At 40.0% G+C, this 26,559-nt stretch overlaps 1 protein-coding gene across 3 annotated transcripts in view; it reads left to right on the forward strand.

Moving 5' to 3' along the window:
- syde2 (synapse defective 1, Rho GTPase, homolog 2 (C. elegans)) overlaps window positions 1-21,845 on the forward strand; it is a 48,779-nt gene extending 26,934 nt beyond the window's left edge. For 2 of the 3 annotated variants that reach the window (XM_058637992.1, XM_058637995.1), the window contains exons 6-8: window positions 10,804-10,985; window positions 11,999-12,230; window positions 18,255-21,845. In XM_058637992.1, the coding sequence (XP_058493975.1) occupies window positions 10,804-10,985; window positions 11,999-12,230; window positions 18,255-19,000 (1,160 nt within the window). In that variant the 3' untranslated portion in view covers window positions 19,001-21,845. The other variant, XM_058637993.1, reaches the window with a different exon arrangement.
- Window positions 21,846-26,559: the final 4,714 nt, after the last annotated feature.

Below are 26,559 nucleotides of genomic sequence, written 5' to 3' on the forward strand. Positions count from 1 at the left end.
AAGGTCACCCCTCACAGATCACTGTTGTCCTCGAGTTACGTTTCCAAAATACTGTTATCATTATTAATACATAAAACAACATAACTGAAAAAACCTATTCTATGGAATAATCTACACTTGTTTTACAATAAATCTTAAAATGTTTAAAACAGAATAATGAGTAGAGAAGCATATGCAGCCTGCAGTACAATAAAAGAGGGATTTGAAATGTAATTTAAGTAAAAATGAGAATAGTTTCTGAGCTGAGCTGGAGGCATAACATATATATTAATTTGAAGTCTGGGTTTAGTATTGATCCAGTCTTGAATGTGATTGAATGGGTGTGTTGGCTGCTTGTCTCAGAATCAGCCTTCTGTCGTAAAAGCATTCCAGTAGTCAACATACCTGTATGGACTGATGTCTGAGGGAAGGGCTAACGTACACAAGCACACACTTTAGGTCATTCTTGCTCCCAACAGGTTAGCTCATGTTTTCATAAAGGCTATTAAGATGCATCATGGCTGATGTGATCACAAGTGGACATGACTAATACGTGTGTAAACACACCCACACACAGGATGCAATGAGGGCACACGGTTTGAGCAGCGTGTCCGTGAATGTGTCCTGGGCCGAGCTGAAGGCACAGGCTCTACAGAAAACCTCTGTGTTATAGAAGTTGTACATGTAAACAAGTCGTGCACATTAATTATGCTGGCTTTGTGCAAAAAATGTCAAAAAACCCTTTTGAAATCTACAGTATTATGGCCGTGTCAAACATTTGGGTGATTTTATTTGCCTGGAACACACAGGAATAGCGTGCACTGTTTGATTTCTTCTCCCCTTTTTTTGATTCACAAAGGACGAGGTTATTAGTGTCCATGTGTTTGATCTTCACAAAGGAATATGTCATGGACAAAGGCCCCATTTACACGTGGCATTAAAATGTGTTTTCCGTGATCGGAGAGCACCTGACCACTTGTAAGTACAGGTGTAAATACACCCGAGACACATCGAGGACGGATTATTATCTGATCTGTCAGACCTTTTCAGGCGGTGGTCGGAGACGTGTTGTGACCACTGAGAGTGTAAATGCGATGACTCTCAGGTGCGTCTCAGCCATGTCACCCTCTGAAACTGGAAGTTCAGAAGACGTCACCTGCAGCCAGGATCATATGTGATGATATCAGTCTCTCCATGCTTCATTGTCCATTTTCCTCTAAATGAAAACTTAATTTACAAAATGAACATCATGTTGCTATTGAGGAAGACCCCCGAAACTAGCAATGGAGACCATTAACTCCTCAGGAAAATGTGTACTGACGTTATCACTCATGCTCTCATAGACTTTTTGCAACCATATATCCTACGTCCACGGGGCTTCACTTTTCAAAGAAGGCTTTGTCCAGTTCTTAAGCACGGGCAGCACGTTGGTCAAATGGAAAGGGAACTTGGCTTGTAACCGGAGGGTTGCCGGTTCCAGTCACCACCAGCTCAAAAAATGGCTGGGTGACTTCTAGTAGAGGATGGGTTAAACGCAGAGAAGGAATTTAAGTTAAGTTAAATGAAGAGAAGGCCTGGTTTATTTATTTATTTATTTATTTATATAGACTAGATCCAAGTGTGAACTGATGAAGTGAGTTGTCCACTTGTGATTACATATTAATGCCAATTATGAACACAGCCTCACACAGGTTCTATGGTATTATTTTAAGATGATGGTGGTAGTGAAAGCGTTTCACACACGTCATTGCAGTCATTTCTCAAACATCCAATGTCATTTTCATGTTGTTTCCACTCTCGTTTTTGTAAAAAATTGAAATAGAATCGTGTAGTTGCGGCACATCTTTGCAGTCACCTAAATTAGCCACGTAATGAACAGCAGTGCAGCAGAATTTAGGGTGGGCGGGTGGAGAGGTTGTAGAAAATGATGTAGTCATGATTTTTTTTTTTCTCTCACAAAAAAAGAGGACGGCCGTGGAAACCCCTACACATTGTAGGAACTGCTGTTGGTTTTGGGAAGAGGCCCCGTATAGGCGTTGTCCTATCATGCCTGCTTTGATCCACTTGCATTTGCCTGGCAGGGCAAAGAACACAGTTAACAGATGAGTGGGCTAGAAAAAAAGGGCCAGCACCAGCGTGGATTGTTGGTTTTTGCTCATTGCCTAAATTTGCTCTGCCAAGCGAGTTGCTGTCGCAGATTGTCCCGAGCGAGGGAAGAGGACAGAGTGTAGGTGGCGGTGGGGCTCACATTAAACATTTTCAAATCAGTCGATTATCAGTAATTATCATGATGTAAGATGATTTAAAAACAGGTTTTTCTATGAATAGCAATTGTATTGTCATGTAATCCGTGTGTCTTTCAAGAAATAACTTTTATTTTAAATCCATGGTTTTTATATATTTTTTTGTAGTATTAAATTAAAAATGTAGATTCAAAAATAATTTTGTATTTTTCACTCAGTAATAAGCAAAAAGCAAGTGGATGAGCAGCGAGAGCGGGCGTGTCACGTGGCTAATTTAAAAGCAGAGGTAGTGAAAGGGATTATCCGGAGGTCAGAGTTCAATCCAAAGCTTGCAAAACATGCCCAGTGTGCAGCCTTCCATTGTTTCAAATCACAATCCAGTCAAAGGAGGCAGAAATGTGTCATCAACACGAGCAACAAGCTGTGAAAAATCAAGGCAAACAACATTATCTTCGGCAGTTTGCCCTCGGCAGTGTTCAGCGTTCTCCTCCGGGAGTTGATCTGTGCATTATTACGCTCTGTGGACACTTTAGACGGCAGGCAGAGGAAATTCTTTCTGTAGATCAGCTACAGAATTCCTGGAAATTGTTGCAATAATTCAATAAAAAAAATATATATTGCAAAATAATTGTCCTGAAAGGTCTGATATACATCAGTATAATGACACACTACACATACTTGCTATAGTTGCCAGAGTTATTGGTATCAACTTATTTGACATTATTTTTTATTGTGAAAACATTTTCAGTGTTTCAACAACTGCACTTTGCACTTAATGTCCCAGAAACTGAACACTGTGATTTCTTCATTGGGTCAGTAGGGGGAATTACAGCAGGCACGTTGTGTATTTGGATTTGAAAGGGACGTCTGTCAGCGGAGATGAAATGCAACAGTCTTTAAGTCATGGGCGTGAGTCTGGAACATTGAACCGCAGTGTGACATCTATACACAGATCGAAATAAACAAGACTTAATGTGTTAAATATTAGTGAGCTGTAAAGGCGCTGGGAGGTGGTGGTTGTTATTTTTGGACATGGCTTGGCGAACTGTTTCACCTTTGTCCGGTTTGTAGCTGAGCAGAGAGAGAGTAAACAAGATCATGGAACCCGAAAGATGCCTGGAGTATATGCATCTATTTATTATTTTATAGATTCATCTTTCCATTTTTATAGATTATAGATGAGTTGTGTGGTCCATACAATGTCAGAGAAGTTCTTAGGTGTCTTGTTTTGTCTACAAATGATTTAGTTTGAACGATTTCTTTATGTGGAGCAAAGGAATCGGACAATATTCACATTTAAGATGAAAAATCTTGTTGGCTTGTTGTAATAATAATGATAAAAATGATGAATTCTTGTAGCTCTATTGGAATATTTGTTAGTTTGTAAAAATCTGTAAATAATACCAGATGATGTTTCTCTATCGGTGAGGCACACTTGACTCAAGCAGACAAGTGACATCCCATAATACCGTGTTTATGTTTTGGGGCTTCGTCACGTCAGCGGCGTCTTCAGCCACAGCAAAGAGAGCATTCATTGTTTAAAAAAACCCTTAACTGTTACAGTAAATTACAATTTATTACAAAATAACCACAAGTGGATAAGAGAAGTAAACATATAATCACCTTGGGAAGGGTTTGTTTGTTTGGTCACTTTGAATAATGATTAAGCTCTCAGCTCATCCTGTTTGGCCTTAGTGTAGAAACAAAGCTTCTATAGTGAAGCAGTGATGGGAAACTGGTTCAGTTATGTGTTCTCTCTCTCTCTCTCTCTCCTGTGTGTCCCAAGCTCTGCTGGTGGAGAGCCCTGGACAGTTATTGATCCTAGTTTGTGGTTATTTTAATTTGCCTTTTCCATAGACTACTTCCCCCCCTCACCCCCCCAAACCCCGGCCCTCAGGAGTACTTCAGCGAAGACAAGGAAAGTCATTAACAAGTGCCCCCTTTGTTGCCGAACAAACACAGATGGTATTTGGCTCATGCATGGGGGATTAGCTGAACCCTGGGCCGTCCAGAGAAGCAGGGAACCACTTTACAATGACCTCCAGGCCTGTGTGGGTGTCCGGATATTTCTTTAACTGCAGGTTAGCATTCCCAAGTTTTGCAGATGTATTCCGGAGTGTTCACACGTGGCATCTGAGCGTCTGAGTTAAAACTCAAGAGTTTTCTTATTTAAAATTTTTTTGGGGGGGGAGAACACAGGGCTGTGCTGCGGAGTGAAAAGCAAACACACTGCAGAGCTTTATGGGGCCATCGGACAAGGCAGCAGTACACACACGTCTCCCACCCAGTGCTGTGGGGGCGTGGAAGACAGCAGGGAGGGGGGCAGGACGGAGAACAAACCCCCGATTGTTCTCCGGGGCGAAGCGTTGACTGCAGCACTGACAGGAGGAATGACCTTCCGCTTTGTTTGAACAACAGGTCAAAGGTAGAGCCGTGCACCGGTGCATTGTGTGCCATGTAGTCTTTGGTGGCACATTGGAGACTGAATCAAACGGTCTGAATCGATTAAGGGAAAACGAAAAAGCGGCTGTCGTCTGTAGCTGTAGTCTTTGTTTGTTTGTTTGTTTGTTTGTCCTTGAAACTGCTTATGATTTCAATCCTCCAAACCTCCAGCACTTTAAATGTGAGAGGACGGACGCTCAGCGGGGGCTTGTTGTCAGCTCGGCACCTGAAGAGGAAGCACACCTGTTCACTCCTCATCCCATGACCTTGTGTGTGTGTGTGTGTGTTTGTGTTCTGGCATAAACACTGTCCTCATACAGACCAAAAGTCCTAATGAGGCAGCAGCTAATTTCTAAAGAAATTGGTAAATTTAGGGCTAACATTTGGAATAATGCTTTAGTTAAGGATGAGGCTTTGTTTAGAAATGAGTGGAGGTCAATGAGAGTCCTTAAAGGATAGCTGTGTGAGCCTGCGTGTGTGTGTGTGTGTGTGTGTGTGTCCTGATCAGCAGCTAAGACACAAAAGTAAACACTAACACTGACTCATAGCAGGCTAATGATTTACTTGAATGGCTGTATTATCCTCACTACAGACTAACACAAGCACATGTGCACAGGCACGTATGTGAGCGGGGACTGAGTGGACGGAGTTCTTTTTTTTATTTTTATTTTAAATGATGACAACAGAAAAAGTCTTAACATGTTCATCATGTGACGTTTTCATAAACTGGGGTGTGAGTTAAAAATGGGGTGGGCGTGTTTCAGGAGGCGCTGCTTACGTGGAACAGATGTGTTGTTGTGTCTAGGTTGATGTGCCTCACAGCACAGGGAAGGTCAGAGGGTCCGCCGGGTATGAGTTTCCATTTTGAGGAAAAAAACAACAAATAAACGCTATCTCTGTGCAACTTTGTAAAAGATTGTGTTAAATTGTGTTCCCCTTGCGATGAAACAAGCAGATTATTATTATCTGGGGAAAGATTGACAACAGGAAGCAGGAGGATGTTCACAAAGCATTCCTGCGTAATCTGTTTTGGGAATCAGCGTCTGGGAAAGGCTTCGTGTAGAATGAATGTATCATGCGTTTATGGGCTTTTAATCACAAATCCGGGAGCACAGTTCATTCCAAACCTGGTGGAGATGAAAGATAAGACAAGCATTTGATAATGAGAATCTGAGCAGAACGCAGGAGCTGCGCTGGCTGACATGGCACCAGCACGTGGGGACGTGTGTCACTGCTGTGACATTTTTATCAGTGTTTTTAAGAGCATGTTTGCCTGAAACTGTTAAAAGTCTGATCCCACTCACACAGAGCTGTCTTTATGTTTGTCTACCTGAGGTGAGAGGGCTGGCATTATATGGCTATGCTGTTGTTTTTCTCCAGAGTACGTGCGTGTGTAGAGCCGTACTAAAGCTGCACAGTTATGTGAAAAATAATCAAAATCGTAACGCGACCAAGTGCTTTAAGTCAAGACCCAGGTTTGAGATGTGGTTGGAACAACGGCCTTTCTTCATGGAGTTTGTATGTTGTCCCTGTGAGTGGGTTTTCTCCAGCTTCTCCGGTTTCCTCCCACCGTCCAGAAACATGCAGATTTGGGGATTGGGCAAATAGGACACTCTTAATTGACCATAGGTGTGAGAGTGGATGGTTGTTTGTCTCTATGTGGCCCTGTGATGGACTGGCGACCTGTCCGGGATGTACCCTGCCTATGTCAGCTGGTGCCAAATCCCAGCTGACATAGGGCGAACAATGTTTCGCAAGCTGTTTTTTTTTTTTTACCATAATCAAAAAATTACACAAATGACAAGTACAGTGACATGAAAAGTCACACTTGTCAGTATTATTAATGTTATTGTTATTATAATAAGGATTTACCATCTGCAGATCACCATAACGTTGTTAAAAAATCCCAATTCCCAGTTTTTAAGTCCATATTCAGAATGTAAACCCAGTGTATCTTGACTTTTAGCTTTAATCTACAAGCTACAAATTGTATTTTCCACCTGAAAAAGTATCCGTGGTATTATGGACTGTGAAGTGGTTTCATACTCCATAAGAACGACCCGTCCCTTTCCTGATAAGTGGCGACGTCCTGTTAGAGCTTTGACTGTCGCTGTGAAGACACTGAACCTAACGCTTATCTGAGACTTTGTAGTGTCACACCAAACTAAATTTAGATCCTAATCACACACTCAAAGAGTCTTTTTTTTACTGTTGAAGAATAAGAAAACGAGGAATGAAAGTGTGCCATCATCTGAGTTCTCTTGAGATTTTTCACTTTACTTTTCAGAGGCCGATGATTGATGGACTGACGCCTCTCGAGTAAAAAGTGTTAAGCCTCGGTCTCACTTAAGAGCAGAGTGGGGACTTACAGGGATTAAAAAGTTAGCGTGTTAAACTGTGCTTTCTGTTCTCCTTCCTGGGCCAAAGTGGATCTGAGTGGATTTATGACGAGTCTTTCCTGTGTGTCTCTGTAAATAGCAGGCAAGTAAAAAAAATAACACCACAAGTATCTGGCAATGCAGAAGCGGTGATGTGGGTGCCTTTATTTACAGCATCCTAATCAGCATCTTCTATACAAGCTTAAGGGATTTTATGACTACTTTGGGAATTCCAGGGAAACGGGGCGGTGTGTCATGTCATGATAAGCGTGCTCGCACAAGCAACCCATGTAACAAAAAAAAAAAAAAAGGAACAAGAAATCTCAGCGGTCGTCACGGTCCAGAGTCGCCAGTGGAAAGAAAATCTCTTTTTTTTTTTCTTCTTCTGGCCTCAGGTTTTTGTTTGAACATAAGCGCGGATAAGATAAGTGAGTGAAACATGAAGTTGGGGGAACATCGGCAGCTGTAGCGGCGCGATTACTCTCCTCAAACAAAGACGGTCCTGAGGCAGAGAGAGATTTGACCGCTGTTCAAGCATCAGCAGTTTGGGAGCATTTGCGACGGAGCAGGGGAGCAGCTGCACTGCCGAGCACAACACATGCTGTGCTCTGCTGTAACTGCACTGTACGCTGCAGCGTTGCAAAGTTATCTGTCACAACTGGCTGACGGGTGTCTTCTGTTTGGAGCTCATTGTCATGGACATAAACTGGCAGAAGTCAAATCTATTTATCTATTTATACTCGGGCTGCAACCATTAGTCCATGAACTATTTTGATTATTGAGTGTCAGGGCGATCGAGTGTAGAATAAAACAGAAAACAAAAGACACAGTAAATATCAAATTAACTCAAATCGGGCACTGGTTACAAATCATATCTCTCTTTTGTAGATGGAATTCAAGCATGTCCAACCACGTTAGATGGTTGTCAGCGGTTCCCCTTTATTTTTTAAGATATATATATATATGTTGTTCCAGTCATTGTAAAAAATTGGCTTCTGTCATATCATTCAAAGGTGATTTTCACTCCAGTTAATGTGTGTTTTTTTAGGTGGAGATACAATTTTAAAATATCTATATCGTGTGCCAGATTAATTTACTGTAACACATATCTTGATTCTGATCATTCTGTAATAATCTCACATGTCTTCGCTTTGGTTTGAGACCAAGACTTTACACACACAGACCCTGTAATTGTGAAGATATACTCATACAGATATGACTCGGATTTCGGACAATAACAGCTTAGATGTAGGGGCGTCTTTGTTGATTACAGTTGGGTACAATGCATTTCTTCACTATGTAGGATAATATGGTTATCCTCTATCCTGGTGTGTCCAGTTCTGTTTGAGTATATTTTCAAATATTACAACAAGCTTTCTGATTATTCAGCTTCTTAAATGTGAATGTTTTCCTGGTTTCTTTGCTCCATATAATAAAGAATTCATCAAAACTGGTGGAGAAAATCACCATTTCCAAATTTGGTAAACAATAATCAATATTTTTCAACTTTTTCTGACATAGTAATCGATTATTCTGGAAAATAAGAGACAAATCAATTGATGGTGAAAAATAATCATTAGTTGCTTCCCTAATGTATACATATCTCTTCTGTTAAACCTTAAACCTTTGATAAAAACTGACATTAAACTTACATTTGGGATGATAAAAATGCTACAGGTTTATACACAGTGTGTAATTTCTGCAACTGGGGGTTGTTTGTCAGTCAAAGAATGACAAAATGACAAAATGATGATTTGTAAGGAGCAGAGGGTCATGGGAGTTGTGTTGTTTAGTTCCTCTGTGTGTTTACGCTTTATGAGGAGACACACAGTGGCCGAATGGCAATGCGTAGATGAGTTAGATGAATTAGTGACAAATACACACAATAAAATGAAATAAACAAAAACAAAAGTAGGACAGAATATCTCCTTCTAGTAGAGAATGGTAAAGTGGATTATGCAAACTGCAATGTTCTTTTCCTCCTAAAAAGAAATGGATTTAAAGAGTGATTACAATTCTCAACAAAACATCAGTGTCACTTTAAAATATATATTTTTTTGTATCTCACAGTGTGATGTTTGCACTTTCTAAATGCTTTAAACAATCCACATCCTTCCATTTCAGGGTCATTTGATAATGGTAATTCCAAAGAGACAAACTCACTGGCTTTGTGACTCTTCATAAGCGCAGTGTGTGTTACGCTGGAGCATAACCAATTTAGTTGATAACACTGCCTGCAGCCTTGACTGAAAACTGATCTGTCTTCACGCAGAAGGAAAAGAGAGCAGACACTCACCACAAAGAGCTGTCACACTGCCAAGAGCCTTTTTTATTCCCCCTATTTATCCTTTTTTTTTTTTTTTTTAAAAACCCTCTTTGCCTTTGATGAAAAGACATGCCAGCGATATTTGAGGGGCTTAGCAGAGACAGACAGCGTGGGTTTCATGTTTTCCCGTCGCTTTTGTCTGAACTGTGGGCGTGACAGGTCACAGGTGTGAATGTGCCGTCACTGACACAAGGCCTGCAAACACTTCTGGCTCTGCAGACTCCAACCTGGCATCCCAGCAGACGCCACAGGGTCGCCTGTGGGAAACAATGGCACCTCCTCTGCACCAGGTTCAAGAGAGAGGCACAAGTTGAAGACTCCCCCCCCCCCCCGCCCCTTAAAAAAAGATGTTGTCAGTGATCTGTCAGGAGCAGCTGCCAGCGGGGAAGATAAGAAATTCTTGTTTACACTCGTGCGAGGCACTGCGGCACAAAGGCGGCTCATGTATGACGAGCAGCCACGGAGGCGTTTATGGGCGGAAAATCGTAGAAAATCATAAGGATGGACAGGAAGTCAGTGAGTGAGATAACGTCTGTTGATGTGGGGCTGCTCGAATACGGAAACAATTTAAATCACGATTATATCAAACGATTACTGGAATTTATTGCACAAAATTTTGTATGCACCTTTTGAATTTACCTTAATATAACTTGATTATTATCTATTGTATCTATCTTTACTCACATTGTGTGTTTAACCCGGGGATTCCACTTCAATGGAAGTCGGACACCGTCAAATTAAAAGCGTTATTTGTTAGTTTTGTAATAAACATTTTGTTTTTGTAATCATCCGGGGGCCATTATTGTAATCGAAACACAAGTTTGGATTCATTGCACAGTCCTATGTCGATGTATATAGTTAGAATTATAGCATTTTATTTACACATTTATTTATTTTACCTTTATTTAACCAGGTAAGTCAGTGGAGAACCAGTTCTCATTTACAGCGATGACCTGGCCAAGGGGCAGCACAAAAAAGACACACAAACAAGAAGAGACACAACAGTCGCTCATTTGAGTTTCATATTCACCACGTCCACACCTAAATAAGCTACATTAATGCACCAAAAGAGACAAATGTGGGAAGTCTTTGTTTTGTAGCTCACAGGTCACGTCTTTCCTGTGTTGTGTGCGGTTGCAAAAACTCAGCGGTGCGCGACGCACACGTAGCACCATGACATCTTTCTGGAGTCCTGGCACCCAGCACGCCAGCAGAGATGATGTCATTTCTGGTGCACACACACACACACACTCTCGCACCAGGCGTGCTGTGGCGAGTATAAATCAAGATTATGTGTCGTTCAAGGAAAGAAAGAGAAAAAAGAAGTTCTATTTTTTGATTTTGAATAACAGATGTCCTAAAATGAAACCTCCACGCCTTCCTTCCCTCTCTCATGCTGCATGTTTCCGCTCTCCCGTTGTCTCCCTCTCTGCAGGCGTGTTGAAGGACTATCTACGAGAGCTGCCGTACCCTCTGATCACCAAGCACCTCTACGAGGCCGTGCTGGAGTCCATGGCCACGCGGCCTCTGCGTATCGGAGCGGCGGGCTGCGAGAACGACCAGGCCGACTCGGAGCACACCGTCGGCCTGCTGGAGAACCTGCCGGAGGTGGAGAGGGTGAGGAAGATAAACTAACCCCCTCCCCCCCCATGGATCTAATGGTTATTATCGAGCCTAAATAGTGTCACAGAACAGAAGTGGTGGTGAAAGGGATAATTGTGGTGTAGATAATAATGGTGGTGATACAAAGATTACTACTGTTAAATTTCTGTTACGTACGCTGTTACATCAGGGGATATTAGTGGTTGTGCACTCGCCCGCATCGCTGCACCACCGTGTGTCTGCACGTCCTTCCAATATTATTTTCAAATTTTAAGAAATTTCAGATTAACCATTAGTGCTCATCCATGGTAAATTGCCGTGGGAATAATACACAACTCCTTATATGGACATCCTGGGGGGGGGTGTTTATAGGTCACATCTTCAGGCTTTTTAAGAAATGAGTTCTTATGTGTTGTTGAGTCAAAGTTACGATTCATTTTATATCGCATTTTTCTGGTAGTGATGTAAAGTAGCAAATAATTGTGCAGAAGTTGCAAAATAGAGCGTTTTATTTTCTTTTTGTTCATAAAGAAACGAGTGAAAGTGAAATTTGAACTGTGACATATTTCCAAATTTCACAAATTCAATCCGATTTTAACTGCTCATGTGTGTTTATTTAGTTTTTTTTTTCATCAGATTGCCTAAAAAAAGGATATAAGACTCTATGTTGCACATTCTTATAGCCTCTGTTTATACTGTACGCTTAAACATAGTAATGGAAAAAAAGCAGTTCTAAGGGTTAATGATAGATGACTGATCTGAACTTATTGATCAATGCTATTATCAGTGTTTTGGAATGAAATTTGATGTAAAATAGGATGGAAGAGATATCTGGGAGACACAGTTTTGTTGTTACTACTATCACAGTTCTTACTATAATGGGGCCAACCAAAATATGTCAGTGGAGCATTAGTTTAGAATCGTATTCTTACACTAACTCATTTTTAGAAGTAGATTTTGTGTTTTACTCCAGCTGCAGCTAAATCATCCTATCTGTGTTTGTCTCTGTGTGTGCGTACACAAATCAGATGACACTGCGGAAGCTCCTGGACCACCTGAAGCTGGTGGCTTCCTACCAGGACGTGAACAAGATGACTTGTCAGAACCTGGCGGTGTGTTTCGGGCCGGTGCTGCTCAGCCAGCGTCAGGAGGCGTCGTGTCACACCAACCGAGTCTTCATCGACTCCGAGGAGCTGGCCAGTGCCCTGCACTTCAAGAAGCACATCGAAGTCCTGCATTACCTCCTGCAGCTATGGCCAGGTAATGAGCTCTTTGTCTCTTCTGTCAGGTGTCAGGTCTGTACTGTATACACCAGCCTTTTATCCTGACCGTCTTTTACTGATGAGCACCAGCTCTTGTGGTTGAGGCTCTACAAAGGCCTGAGCTGCTTTGATGGTTGAGGGTTATCCGCTCCTGGCTCAAGTACAGCTGATAGCCATTGGCCACCATCTGTTAACTCCCCAGGGATGAAACTCCGCAGAGTGCTTCACCGCGGAGCGCCGAGCCAATCGCAGTCAAGCCAGTAATGTAAACCAAACATTGGAGGCGTGTGCGCCTCCCATCTCAAGATAAATCACCGACACCGAGGACAGTTGGCTAGTACCAGCTTCTCCCAGCACAGCTTGTCTGTCTGCCTGCACAGCCGCTCTCTGCACCGGCTGCAGCTGTCCGCTCGGCGTGAGGCATGAAGGAATCCAAGGATTATTCAAGAGAGAGAGCTGAGAGTGATGAAACGAGCTGCGGCGGTGTAAAATAACTGTTGGTCACGGCAACTCATTTTCAAACGTTCTGAACTTGTCGGTTAAAAATCTGTGTGTGTGAGCCGCTGCCTTAGTGCACTTTTAGTCTAATTTCATTTCAGAAAGTTGCACCATTACCATTTTGGAAAAAAATACCCACACTGCAGTTCTTTATATTTACCTTTTCTTCCCTAGTTTGAATAAGGGTGTGTTACTTCATCCATGCATCCATTTTCTACCACTTTATCCTCCGTCGCGGGGGGAGCTGGGCCAATGTCAGCTGACATAGGGCGATAGGCGGGGTCCATCACAGAGACACATATAGAGACAAACAACCATTCACTCTCACTCTCACACCTAGTGTCCAATTTACCTAATCCCCATATGCATGTTTTTGGACAGTGGGAGGAAACCGGAGAACGCGTAGAAAAGCGACGCACACACGTGGAGAACATGCAAACTCCATGCTGAGAGGCCCTCGTTCCAACCGGTGCTCGAACCCGGGTCTCCTTGCTGTAAAGGCAAGAGTTGGGTTCCTCGAGTTTTACAAATTTTAGGATTATGATAGTGGTTAAAAGATTCAGGCTCACACTTTTTAAACAGCACACACCTCTCACATCTCCTCTCTTACATCATTAAGGTGTGTGTGACCTGCAGATTTAACCAGATCTGCTGATGAATGTCTGAGTAGAAAGTGACAGTGTCAGCATTTTTTTTTCCTTGCACAGTCAAGTTGAGGTTACAGTTGTACTATAGTCGAGCCGCGCGGTTCAGTTTACTACGTGCACGGTCACTTGTTCTGCAGTCGGTGTCTGCAGAAGTTACCAAGAATGTTTGTTGACAAGTTATAGAATTTAGCAGAGGCTGCAGTGCACAGGGCTGGTCCCTGAAGCTGAAATTTAAAGTTTCATATCAGGCCATGTTGAATCCCTCACGATATCGGCAGATATTGGCCTTAAAATGTATTGTATTGTATTGTATCAGATGTCGTCAAACACACCAAGATCTGACTAATGACTGCAACATTAGGCTAAATAGGCAGTTACTTCTGTTTATTTAGTTGGCTCAATGAAGGAAATGTATGTCTACATCTGCTGTGACATGCGTATGTGAATATTATGTTTATATTATGTTAATATTAATATTATGTTCATTTCACTACAAAGGAGACCAAACTACAAAACATATACTGTATATATGTATAGATTGATTATTTGGCATATCTGATATTGACAAAAAGTCCAATATTGTGCATCCCTTCCTCAGGGCTAACTATTAAAACAACCAGTAAAAGACAATGCAGACATTTTGATCACGTCCTGTTTCCAGCTTGTTTTTATAAGGCCGTCAATGAACGTAAAAATACCCAATTCTTAAATGTGATAAAGCGTAAAATGACCATGTTGTCTTATCATCGTCCTCGACTCGAGGTCCGACTTTGAGAACTTTAATTTAGCGCAATTTCAGTCACGTTTTCATGTATTTTTAAAAGTCCAGTTTTAGTTGGACTAACACAGTAATTTGTTTGTTTGTTTATTCAAATGGCATGTTGACATTCCGACTGTCGGGGCAACTGGGGGAAGAAAGGGTATTTTTACATTTAACAGTCGACCGTTAAATGTGTGGAGAGTGAAAGTCGAAAGTCGTGGTGTTTTCTTTTATGCAAAGACTCAATCGCGTGTGTCCTGTCTGCACCTGATGTTCCCGGCTCGCGCCTGAACGACCTGTAATAACCTTGAAAAAACAACAAACCGCTCAGGTCCAGGTTCAACTTTAACTTCATGCCTTTGTTTACTGCCTGTCCTCGTCCCGCGCTCACACAGCGTGGGACGCCTGGACTATAATTAAATACATTCCAGGCTTAACCTTAGCCCTCAGCCCCTGAAGCTTCACCCTAACATTTCACAATCATTATGGGATATTTTCAGCCGCCTCTTCACACCTCACACACACACACACACACACACACTCTTAACCCTCCGAGGCATTGTTACTCACGCTTCAAATGTGCATACCTTCGGGGAAGTGCAGGTACAACACAAACTAACACTTCTTACAGGAAGTGGGAGAGAGCATGTGTGTTGGGGGGGGGGCTTTAAGTGTGAATTATGTCAGGTCTGTCACCTGTACAACATTTACATGTGTACTTGAGTACATTTTATATCAGAAAATCGTTTTTGTTGATACTCAAGTACAGTAAATGTCATATAATTTAAGACTTTTACTCGAGTAATATTGTAAAAGGTGACTTCAACTTCTACTTAAGTTATTTTCTGTTAAGATACCTTTGCTTTTACGCAAGTATCCCTCAAGTAAAGGTGAGATGTGAAAGTGAAGGATATTGTGTGTTTTCTCGTTGAGTTAATGTAATAGTATCCAAGCCAAGGATAAAGCACAGTCCTCGGAACTTAATTGTCGCCTCATTTTAGTAAATTTTTATGAGTTTTGTTTGTCTTTGTTAGCGCGATGAGCAATGAGTCAATCAGAGGAACAGCACATGTTAGATGTTCTGGAGATAAGGTCAGAGAGGCCAGAATGAGATGGTTTGGTCATGTACAGAGGAGGGATAGTGAGTATATTGGTAGAAGGATGCCGGGGTTGGAACTGCCAGGCAGGAGGTCTAGAGAAAGACCAAAGAGAAGGTTTATGGATGTAGTGAAAGAGGTGGAGGAGGTTGATTAGCTGTGGCGACCCCTGAAGGGAGCAGCCAAAAGGAAAAGAAGAAGAAGTTTGTCTTTGTTAGCGTCTCGTCACCACGTGCACAATCTTCAGCATGAATTAACCCACAGACCCTCAAAAAAACAAAGAAGACATGCACATTAAGTATATGTTTTTGTACTGTAACACAATTTGCAGTATTTGTTCTCTTCTCTCAGCCTCCCTTTCCTCGGCTGGCGGGTAATCGTTTAATCCCGTCCTCGGTGAATCATGTCTGAATTTTAAATAACACGGTGTCTCTTTGAGGAGGATAATTTGTGTTTGTTCTCGTCGGTAATAGCTCGAGTCTTTAGCGCCTCGGGAGAGATACAGAGCTACTGCTACTGCTGCATGTAAATATACTCCATCAACGACCGCAGCTCCTGATGAGTGAGCTGCAGCCGACGCGTCTGATAATCCAACATTCTATACATCACACGTGATCGCTGTTAGTTTAAAAAAGGAAAAGTATCAAGGTCCTCCTTGAAATCCCTGGAGACAAAATACCTTCGCTCATGTTTGTAGAGAAATTGAAAACATCAGGAAAGTAATGAGTTTAAGGTACAGTGCGTACAATTCAATTCTTTAGCCTCCACATGAGGGTCGCGGGGTCGATTTCTTTGTTACTTAATTCAGTAATCGATTAATAATTGATGGATCGAGTAATTGTTTCAGCTCTAGTAGTTACACGACGGTGGGAGAGAGTGGGAATTTAGTTTGGCCTGTTTTTGCACATAACAAACAAAAATGTTATTGTAAATACGCTTCAAATTGAACTCATTTACAACTGCAGTGTTTTTCTAAATAAATCACATACAACAGTATTTTAACATGCAGTCAATTGTAAATAACTGCTAGATATTGAAAGTTAGTCTGGAAAAATGGACAAAAGCATTTAGTTACAGGACATTCTCTGACCCTTTTATGGTTTTTTTTTAAAAAAAAAAGCCCAGACATACATTTTGACGGTTAGGTGTTAGAAGGTGTTAAAGTTTACAATTAACCTCTGCATGTGAAACCTGGACAAATGCAGCTTTCTGTTGAAAACTCAAATGTTAAATCACATTAAGAGTAAAAACATTAGCAGCACAGTTCAGCCATCAAGGGCAAACACACAAAAAGTCACAGATCAGGAAAAATCTTAAATGGACAAATCAGAATATCTTTCATTTAGGTTTAATCTTGTATCTGCTCTCTGTGACTCAAAGCCCTAACCTTTAACACTTCCTGTTGTTGTTTTTTTGTTCCTTCCCAATCCAGCGAGGGAGTGAGGGAGGGCTAGCGGTGTCAACAAGTGTAGGTACACAGAGACAAAGAGAGACAGGTAACCAGACTGTGCTGGTTGTGTTGCAGTGCTGTTTCCGAAGAGAGTTTTGTGTCTGTGGCAGACGTCATAAAAGTAGTGTTCCCATTTCCATTTTTTAATTCAGTCAAAAGCAGTCAAAGCAGCTGGCACCACAGTCGCAGGTTGTTGTTTGGTTGGTGTGACTTCAGCACGTGTTTGACTCGGAGCGAGGCATGGCATGGCATGTTCCCGTTTGGATTGTTTTTCGTGTGTGTGTGTGTGTGTGTGTGTGTGTGTGTGTGACAACGGTAAATCAGGGTTAGTGAGTTTGCTGCGTACTTAGAGAGGAATGTTAGAAGAAATGTTTATCCTTCTGTAAATGATACGCAGTATTATGTTGTCAAGAAAGGGGCTTATAAGTGCCTCGTTTGTGCTCGCTGGGAAAACGTGTTGTTGACTGTCCCATGAAAAAGAATTTAATTCAGACAATCCTCACTCCTCCACACTTTTCATTACCTACTTCAAACTGACTGACGTCTAAAAATGTGTCCAGGCAATACCTAAAAATATCTGCATGGCTAGACGTTACCATAGTGACAAATTGTGATTCATTTTTTGGGTTAAGTATCTGGGTACTTTGTCATTTTGGGAAACATTCACTCCAAATATATCAGTTTCTCCCATTTGTCATTTCTAATTTTTGGGCACAAAATGCTAAATTGTGGCCACGATATACTAATTTGTGGGTTTAGTATCATTCCCACCAACAGCTGGGTGAGCAAATGGAGCGCACCCTCGCTTGAAACTGTGACAGTAAGTAAAGTTAGAAAGATATTCACAGATTTCAAACATGCACGATCAATAACATTTACAAACAACAAAACTTTGTTGAAACACGTGTTATACATATTTTGAATCATAGTGATGTAGACAACAAGCTACAACATTGTTTTTCTCAAAAAGAGTCAGAGAAACTACATTAATCTCTACTTAAGGCTAGAGCTCAGGGACCGTCTACAAAGTGCAACACCTGAAAAAAATAAAATAATAATAATTCAGTAACTACATCGTGATACAGCGTACTGCCATTAAACTCACCTCACATGTTTCCTTTGGATTGTACTACAAAAAAATATTCTTTTAAATGATTTTTTGGATATTTATTAGTAACAATTGTCAACAACTTCACTTTAATACAGTGTAGTGTCATTAAACATTCTGTAAATGTCACAGTGGTACTGTTCATGATACTACACCACTCAGTCATATGTTCTTGATTATTTATTAGTACTAAATGTCAATAATTTCATGTTATACCCATTTCGTGGAGTTCCGTACAATCTCGTCTAATATCCAAGATAAGCTAAATCAATTAAATTCATCATTTTGGCCTAGTAACATGAGAGAGGTTTCAGTGTTCTCATCCAACTCTTGGCAAGACAGGTCTCCCATTTCCCAAAATGTTGAAGTATTCCTGTAAGGCTTCTAGTTCAAATACCCACTATATTGTAAGTTTTATTAACTCTGTCTGTCTTTTTTGTCTCTTTCTCTCTGCTCCTGCAGTCGTGGACCCACACAGGCCGTCATCAGCTCAGCCTCCTGCAGCCTCAGTGTCACCAGATCAGCTCTCGGCTCCTCCTCTACGTCGGAGAAAAGAGCGCCCCCAGGTGCTGAACCTCAGCGAAGCCGAGATAGCCGGTGTTTTGCGACCTAAACCGGGACGCCTGGACAGCCCCAGCAACCGCTACGCCGGTGACTGGAGCGGCTGCGGCGAGAGCTACTTCCCCTCTGAGATGATGATGCTGCTGCCTCCCAGCAAAGAGGAGGCGGACTATGATGACGTTCCCTCAGAGGACACGGAGACAGCTGAGGAGGAGGAGCAGCAGCAGCAGCAGCAGCACAAGTCTGAAGATGAGGATGATAAAGCAGAGCAGGAGCAGGTCACATCTTCTCCTGCTCTGTGTGATCCCTCCGAGCAGGAGCAACCTCCGAGAGAGGATGCGGTGAACGTAGAGGACGAGAAAGGGAGGGAAGAAGAAGAAGAGGACAAGCAAGGAGAAAGCGATAGTTCGGGCAACAGCAGCAGGCAGGGATTAGAAGACGAGGAGCAGGAGGAGAGGGTGTGCGACCATATCCTGCTGCCTCGGCTGCCCAAGGAGCACACGTACCAGGCGTACATGAAGATCCAGGACATCAGCCCAGTGTTGAGCAACAGGGTGAACCTGAGAGACCTGCAGGAGAGCATCGACACTCTGATAGGAAACCTGGAAAGGGAGCTCAACAAGAACAAGCTCAACATCGGATATTGACTACTACTACTACACACTCACACACAGACTAACACACACACACACACACACACACACTCGTACAGTCACAGTGTTTCCATGGAGATCCTGTGAGGTCACCGTGGCTGCGTGACCTGCCGTTGCTGCTCTTAAGAACCTAAAGGATGAGATGAGAGGAAATGTAAACAGGGCACCTCTGGTCTGTTTGTACCCATAGACATTCCTAATGTTTTGTTTTCCTTTTTATTTTGTCAACTCTCCGACTTCATGTCGTTGTAGGTCTGTCACAGTCCACAGTTCTGTGTTCCGTGTTGTTGTTGTTGTTGTTGTTATTGTTGCTTCTCTTCTTATTAGAAGAACCCATTGACCCTCATTGAGGGGTTTAAAAAGGTGCCTTAATTGTGCGAAGGTGGTACGCCCGAGATGAAAATCCACCCTGGATATAAACGCATCCCCTCCTCTATTACAGTATAACCTCTCAGATTAGTGAAGACTTAGAAAAAAAAGTATATTATTCTTTTAGCAGGTACGACTTGTGAGTGAGTAATAAGTGATACTGATGGCAGCACTTGTAAATGTAATACAAATTGTATTTAAATCTTCTCATTTTCAAACCAAAACATCCTTATTCAGGAGTTTCCCCACCTTCTTGGCAGAATCTGACAGAGCAGACACAGGAAAAATCTGGGAATCATTAGGCGTCTTGATTAAGAATTGGTTCCCAGTGAAAGTATGTGATTAAATAATTGAATTAATGAAAAAAAGAAATGTGTTGGTCAAGGCAGCGTCTTTATTATTATGATTGGAAATAGAGGAGAACTGCTCTGATGTTTTTTGGACGCGATGGATTTGTTTCAAGATTCTGGTTTTATCCACTCTGTGGCTCGTGCTCGTGCTATTTATTAAATATTAAATTAAAATACTCGAGGGATTTCAAATCGCTTTTCCCAGAAAACCTTGAGCAGACTGAAAAAACAGTGTGGTTGAAACTGCAGCGTCAGAAGCTCAAAAAAATAGATGTTTACAAGCATGTTTGAGGTTTTTATTTTATTTTTTAACCCTTTTCTTTTAACCTCCCTCCTAGAACTGTTTTCTAAAGTAATGCCTTCTGGTGAGTAAAGTCATCAGTGTTGTTCGCTTAGTGCAAACAATTGTCTTGAGTAGGAACTTGTGTGTTTGTCCTGTTTCAGGGTGGATTTCTTTTCTTTTTTCTGTGTTAAGGCAGCAGAGAGCTGCATTTTCTGTCGAGGTATGAAACACTCAATGTTGTACAACAATAATGCACTTATGAGGTATGTGTGGTAGTACAGGCTGTCATTGTTGAACATGCATTTAAAAAAATAATAATATTGTGGCTGTGGACTGAATTTCAAACAGCTGCCACTGAAATGATCCAATCTGGGTTGAACTTTGTGCATATTTGTCAATGTCAATGTTAAGACTCCATAACTACACTCACCTGTCAGACCTGATATGATCTCTCAATGTACAGTCAAGATTTATTCATTATATCAGTGAAACATATTCATTTTAAGCTCTACAAGAATAGTTCAACATCGTTTGTTTCTCCCCCTTTTTTGCTGAGACTCGGATGAAAAGCTCAATATCACTCTCATGTCTCCACAGTGGACAGTAATACAAGCCGATGCTGCAATGAGACAATAACTGTGCTCGAACTGATTCGAGAAGATTGGTGTTGGTATGTCATTTTTTTTTTTGTCTCTTTTGGCTGCCGTCCCAAGATGGCTCATAAAAAGTAACAGTTTATTTATTCCAGGGCTATGAAAAAGCACATGATTTGTATTTTAAAGTGTAATATTTGAGTAGTATAATTAACATCTTGCATCTTTGGTTTGATATCACAAGTTTTACTTAAATAAAGTGATTATTTTTTATTTCCGACACAGAAATAATGTCGTCTGGATAATAGACACAGGATAAGGTGTTAGTTGTTGCCTTAAGTCAATTTGAAATAACTTTATTTCCTAAGTATCACCGCTACGTTCCTTGTGGCATGTGGACATGACATCATTTATATAGAAATAAAATGATTGAATAAAACCTGTAGGTTTATCAAGTCCAAAGAAGAAAATTGAATTCTTGAAGCCTCACATGTTAAAGTGTGTTTGTGTAATTCAAAATATTACAGGCTGATCTACTCACATCGGACTGTTATTGAACCTCTCATTTAATTCTTGGCAAGAAAATAAACTATTAAATAAAAGTATCAAACTCTTCCCTCTTTGAAATCCCTGCTTCCCTCAAACCGTGAAACAAAAACAAAACCGAGTTACAGAACCTCTTAAAAAAACGACAAAGGATGTCTTCATCAATCCAGGGATTCAGAACGATCAGTATTTAACCTTTTATGTATATGTATAAAATTATATAATTGTATTTGGAGTGTATTATTTTTTACACATTCTGTTTTCCCGACGGTGTATATTTAAATACTTCTGATGACCTTGTCATGTTGATCTGTAGCAATAGTTCGCTTTCCTTTCCCCCTTCAAGCTACCTGTACACATCTTAATGTGCTGGACTAATGGTACAACTTAAGCTGTATAATATGTGATGAAATCGTGCTCTGTGCAGATAAAAAAAAAAGTGATATTGTTATTTTTGTTATATTGTGTATACGTGTATATTTGACATTGTTTAGCGTTGCTGGTGGACTAAGCTATGTTTATGTATGTTTGTTTATGTTTTTTTGAAAGGTACTGAACGTCGCATGGTCAAAAGCTTTACCGGTATAAATGAGGCTCTTTCTCATCTGCCTTTGTATTTCATATTTATGTGTAAAAAGACTATTTTGTAATGTATGCTCATGTGTCACCCTGTTTCCTCCAATAAACAGATAACTGCATTGTGCAAGCTTTTCTCCAGAGGACTTACCATGCTCAGTGACTCACTTTGGTGCAGCTGTACGCAAGAGTATGAGGGGCACATGTAAAAAACAAAAAATTTAAAGAAAATGTGACAAAAAAAGTAAGATAAAACGTTCCAAAAAGTCATAGAATAGTAAGGTGTCCAAAATGTGACAATAGTGAGTTTAGTTAGGTGTCCGAAATCACTCAAAAAGGTCATAGTATAGTATGTCGTCCAAAATTAGACAAAAAAGTCATGGTATAGTTTGTCATCCAAAATCACTCAAAAAAGTCATAGTTTAGTATGTCGTCCAAAATCACTCAAAAACGTCATAGTATAGCATGTTGTCCAAAATCACTCAAAAAAGTCATAGTCATGTCTAATTTTTTGTCAAAATTTGACAAAAAAGTCATAGTATAGCATGTCATCCAAAATTGAACAAAAAGTCTTAGTATATTATGTGGTCCAAAATCACACCAAAAAAGTCATGGTATAGTATGTGGTCCAAAATCATCCAAAAAAAGTCATAGTATAGTATGTGGTCCAAAATCATCCAAAAAAGTCATAGTATAGTATGTCATCCAAAATTAGACAAAAAAGTCATAGTATAGTATGTGGTCCAAAATCACCCAAAAAAGTCATAGTATAGTATATGGTCCAAAATCACCCAAAAAAGTCATAGTATAGTATGTCTTCCAAAATCATCCAAAAAAGTCATAGTATAGTATGTGGTCCAAAATCACCCAAAAAAGTCATAGTATAGTATATGGTCCAAAATCACCCAAAAAAGTCACAGTATAGTATGTGGTCCAAAATCATCCAAAAAATTCATAGTATAGTATGTGGTCCAAAATCACCCATAAACGTCATAGTATAGTATGTGGTCCAAAATAACCCAAAAAAGTCATAGTATAGTATGTGGTCCAAAATAACCCAAAAACGTCATAGTATAGTATGTGGTCCAAAATCATCCAAAAACGTCATAGTATAGTATGTCATCCAAAATTAGACAAAAAAGTCATAGTATAGCATGTCGTGCAAAATTGAACAAAAAGTCTTAGTATATTATGTGGTCCAAAATCACACCAAAAAAGTCATGGTATAGTATGTGGTCCAAAATCATCCAAAAAAAGTCATAGTATAGTATGTGGTCCAAAATCATCCAAAAAAGTCATAGTATAGTATGTCATCCAAAATTAGACAAAAAAGTCATAGTATAGTATGTGGTCCAAAATCACCCAAAAAAGTCATAGTATAGTATATGGTCCAAAATCACCCAAAAAAGTCATAGTATAGTATGTCTTCCAAAATCATCCAAAAAAGTCATAGTATAGTATGTGGTCCAAAATCACCCAAAAAAGTCATAGTATAGTATATGGTCCAAAATCACCCAAAAAAGTCACAGTATAGTATGTGGTCCAAAATCATCCAAAAAATTCATAGTATAGTATGTGGTCCAAAATCACCCATAAACGTCATAGTATAGTATGTGGTCCAAAATAACCCAAAAAAGTCATAGTATAGTATGTGGTCCAAAATAACCCAAAAACGTCATAGTATAGTATGTGGTCCAAAATCATCCAAAAACGTCATAGTATAGTATGTCATCCAAAATTAGACAAAAAAGTCATAGTATAGCATGTCGTGCAAAATTGAACAAAAAAGTCATAGTATAGTATGTCGTCCAAAATCACCGAAAAACTTCATAGTATAGTATGTGGTCCAAAATCACCCAAAAAAGTCATAGTATATGGTCCAAAATCACCCAAAAAAGTCATAGTATAGATGTCTTCCAAAATCATCCAAATAGTCATAGTATAGTATGTGGTCCAAAATCACCCAAAAAAGTCATAGTATAGTAAGTGGTCCGAAATCACCCAAAAACTTCATAGTATAGTATGTTGTCCAAAATCATCCAAAAACGTCATAGTATAGTATGTGGTCCAAAATCATCCAAAAACGTCATAGTATAGTATGTCATCCAAAATTAGACAAAAAAGTCATAGTATAGCATGTCTTGCAAAATTGAACAAAAAAGTCATAGGATAGTATGTGGTCCAAAATCACCCAAAAACGTCATAGTATAGTATGTGGTCCAAAATCACCCAAAAAAGTCATAGGATAGTATGTGGTCCAAAATCACCCAAAAAAGTCATAGTATAGTATGTCTTCCAAAATCATCCAAAAAAGTCATAGTATAGTATGTGGTCCAAAATCATCCAAAAAATTCATAGTATAGTATGTGGTCCAATATCACCCAAAAAAGTCATAGTATAGTATGTGGTCCAAAATAACCCAAAAACGTCATAGTATAGTCAGTCAGTCAGTCATCATCTACCGCTTTATCCTCTGCCAGAGGGTCGCGGGGGGTGCTGTGCCAATCTCAGCTACATCGGGCGATAGGCGGGGTACACCCTGGACAGTTCGCCAGTCCATCGCAGGGCCACACACAGATAGAGACAAACAACCATTCACTCTCACACTCACTCCTATGGTCAATTTGGAGTGTCCAATTTACCTATCCCCACATTGCATGTTTTTGGACTGTGGGAGGAAGCCGGAGAACCCGGAGAGAACCCACGCACACACGGGGAGAACATGCAAACTCCATGCAGAAAGGCCCTTGTTCCAACCGGGGCTCGAACCCGGGTCTTCTCGCTGCAAGGCGAGAGTGCTAACCACTACACCACCGTGTGGCCCGTCATAGTATAGTATGTTGTCCAAATTCATCCAAAAACGTCATAGTATAGTATGTCATCCAAAATTAGACAAAAAAGTCATAGTATAGCATGTCGTGCAAAATTGGACAAAAAAGTCATAGTATAGCATGTGGTCCGAAATAACCCAAAAACGTCATAGTATAGTATGTGGTCCAAAATCATCCAAAAACGTCATAGTATAGTATGTCATCCAAAATTAGACAAAAAAGTCATAGTATAGCATGTTGTGCAAAATTGAACAAAAAAGTCATAGTATAGTATGTCGTCCAAAATTAGACAAAAAAGTCATAGTATAGCATGTCGTGCAAAATTGAACAAAAAAGTCATAGTATAGTATGTCGTCCAAAATCACCGAAAAACTTCATAGTATAGTATGTGGTCCAAAATCACCCAAAAAAGTCATAGTATATGGTCCAAAATCACCCAAAAAAGTCATAGTATAGATGTCTTCCAAAATCATCCAAAAAAGTCATAGTATAGTAAGTGGTCCGAAATCACCCAAAAACTTCATAGTATAGTATGTTGTCCAAAATCATCCAAAAACGTCATAGTATAGTGTGTGGTCCAAAATCATCCAAAAACGTCATAGTATAGTATGTCATCCAAAATTAGACAAAAAAGTCATAGTATAGCATGTCTTGCAAAATTGAACAAAAAAGTCATAGGATAGTATGTGGTCCAAAATCACCAAAAAACGTCATAGTATAGTATGTGGTCCAAAATCACCCAAAAAAGTCATAGGATAGTATGTGGTCCAAAATCACCCAAAAAAGTCATAGTATAGTATGTCTTCCAAAATCATCCAAAAAAGTCATAGTATAGTATGTGGTCCAAAATCATCCAAAAAATTCATAGTATAGTATGTGGTCCAATATCACCCAAAAAAGTCATAGTATAGTATGTGGTCCAAAATAACCCAAAAACGTCATAGTATAGTATGTTGTCCAAAATCATCCAAAAACGTCATAGTAATTATGTCATCCAAAATTAGACAAAAAAGTCATAGTATAGCATGTCTTGCAAAATTGAACAAAAAAGTCATAGTATAGTATGTCTTCCTTAATCACCCAAAAAAGTTATAGTACAGTATGTGTTCCACAATCACCCAAAAACGTCATAGTATAGTATGTGGTCCAAAATCATCCAAAAACGTCGTGGTATAGTATGTGGTCCAAAATCATCCAAAAAAAGTCATAGTATAGTATGTGGTCCAAAATCATCCAAAAAAGTCATAGTATAGTATGTCATCCAAAATTAGACAAAAAAGTCATAGTATAGTATGTGGTCCAAAATCACCCAAAAAAGTCATAGTACAGAATATGGTCCAAAATCACCCAAAAAAGTCATAGTATAGTATGTCTTCCAAAATCATCCAAAAAAGTCATAGTATAGTATGTGGTCCAAAATCACCCAAAAAAGTCATAGTATAGTATATGGTCCAAAATCACCCAAAAAAGTCACAGTATAGTATGTGGTCCAAAATCATCCAAAAAATTCATAGTATAGTATGTGGTCCAAAATCACCCATAAACGTCATAGCAGAGTATGTGGTCCAAAATAACCCAAAAAAGTCATAGTATAGTATGTGGTCCAAAATAACCCAAAAACGTCATAGTATAGTATGTGGTCCAAAATCATCCAAAAACATCATAGTATAGTATGTCATCCAAAATTAGACAAAAAAGTCATAGTATAGCATGTCGTGCAAAATTGAACAAAAAAGTCATAGTATAGTATGTCGTCCAAAATCACCGAAAAACTTCATAGTATAGTATGTGGTCCAAAATCACCCAAAAAAGTCATAGTATATGGTCCAAAATCACCCAAAAAAGTCATAGTATAGATGTCTTCCAAAATCATCCAAAAAAGTCATAGTATAGTATGTGGTCCAAAATCACCCAAAAAAGTCATAGTATAGTAAGTGGTCCGAAATCACCCAAAAACTTCATAGTATAGTATGTTGTCCAAAATCATCCAAAAACGTCATAGTAT

The sequence above is a fragment of the Solea solea genome, chromosome 9 (assembly GCF_958295425.1).
Source record: "Solea solea chromosome 9, fSolSol10.1, whole genome shotgun sequence".
In the NCBI taxonomy this organism is placed as follows: Eukaryota; Metazoa; Chordata; class Actinopteri; order Pleuronectiformes; family Soleidae; genus Solea; species Solea solea.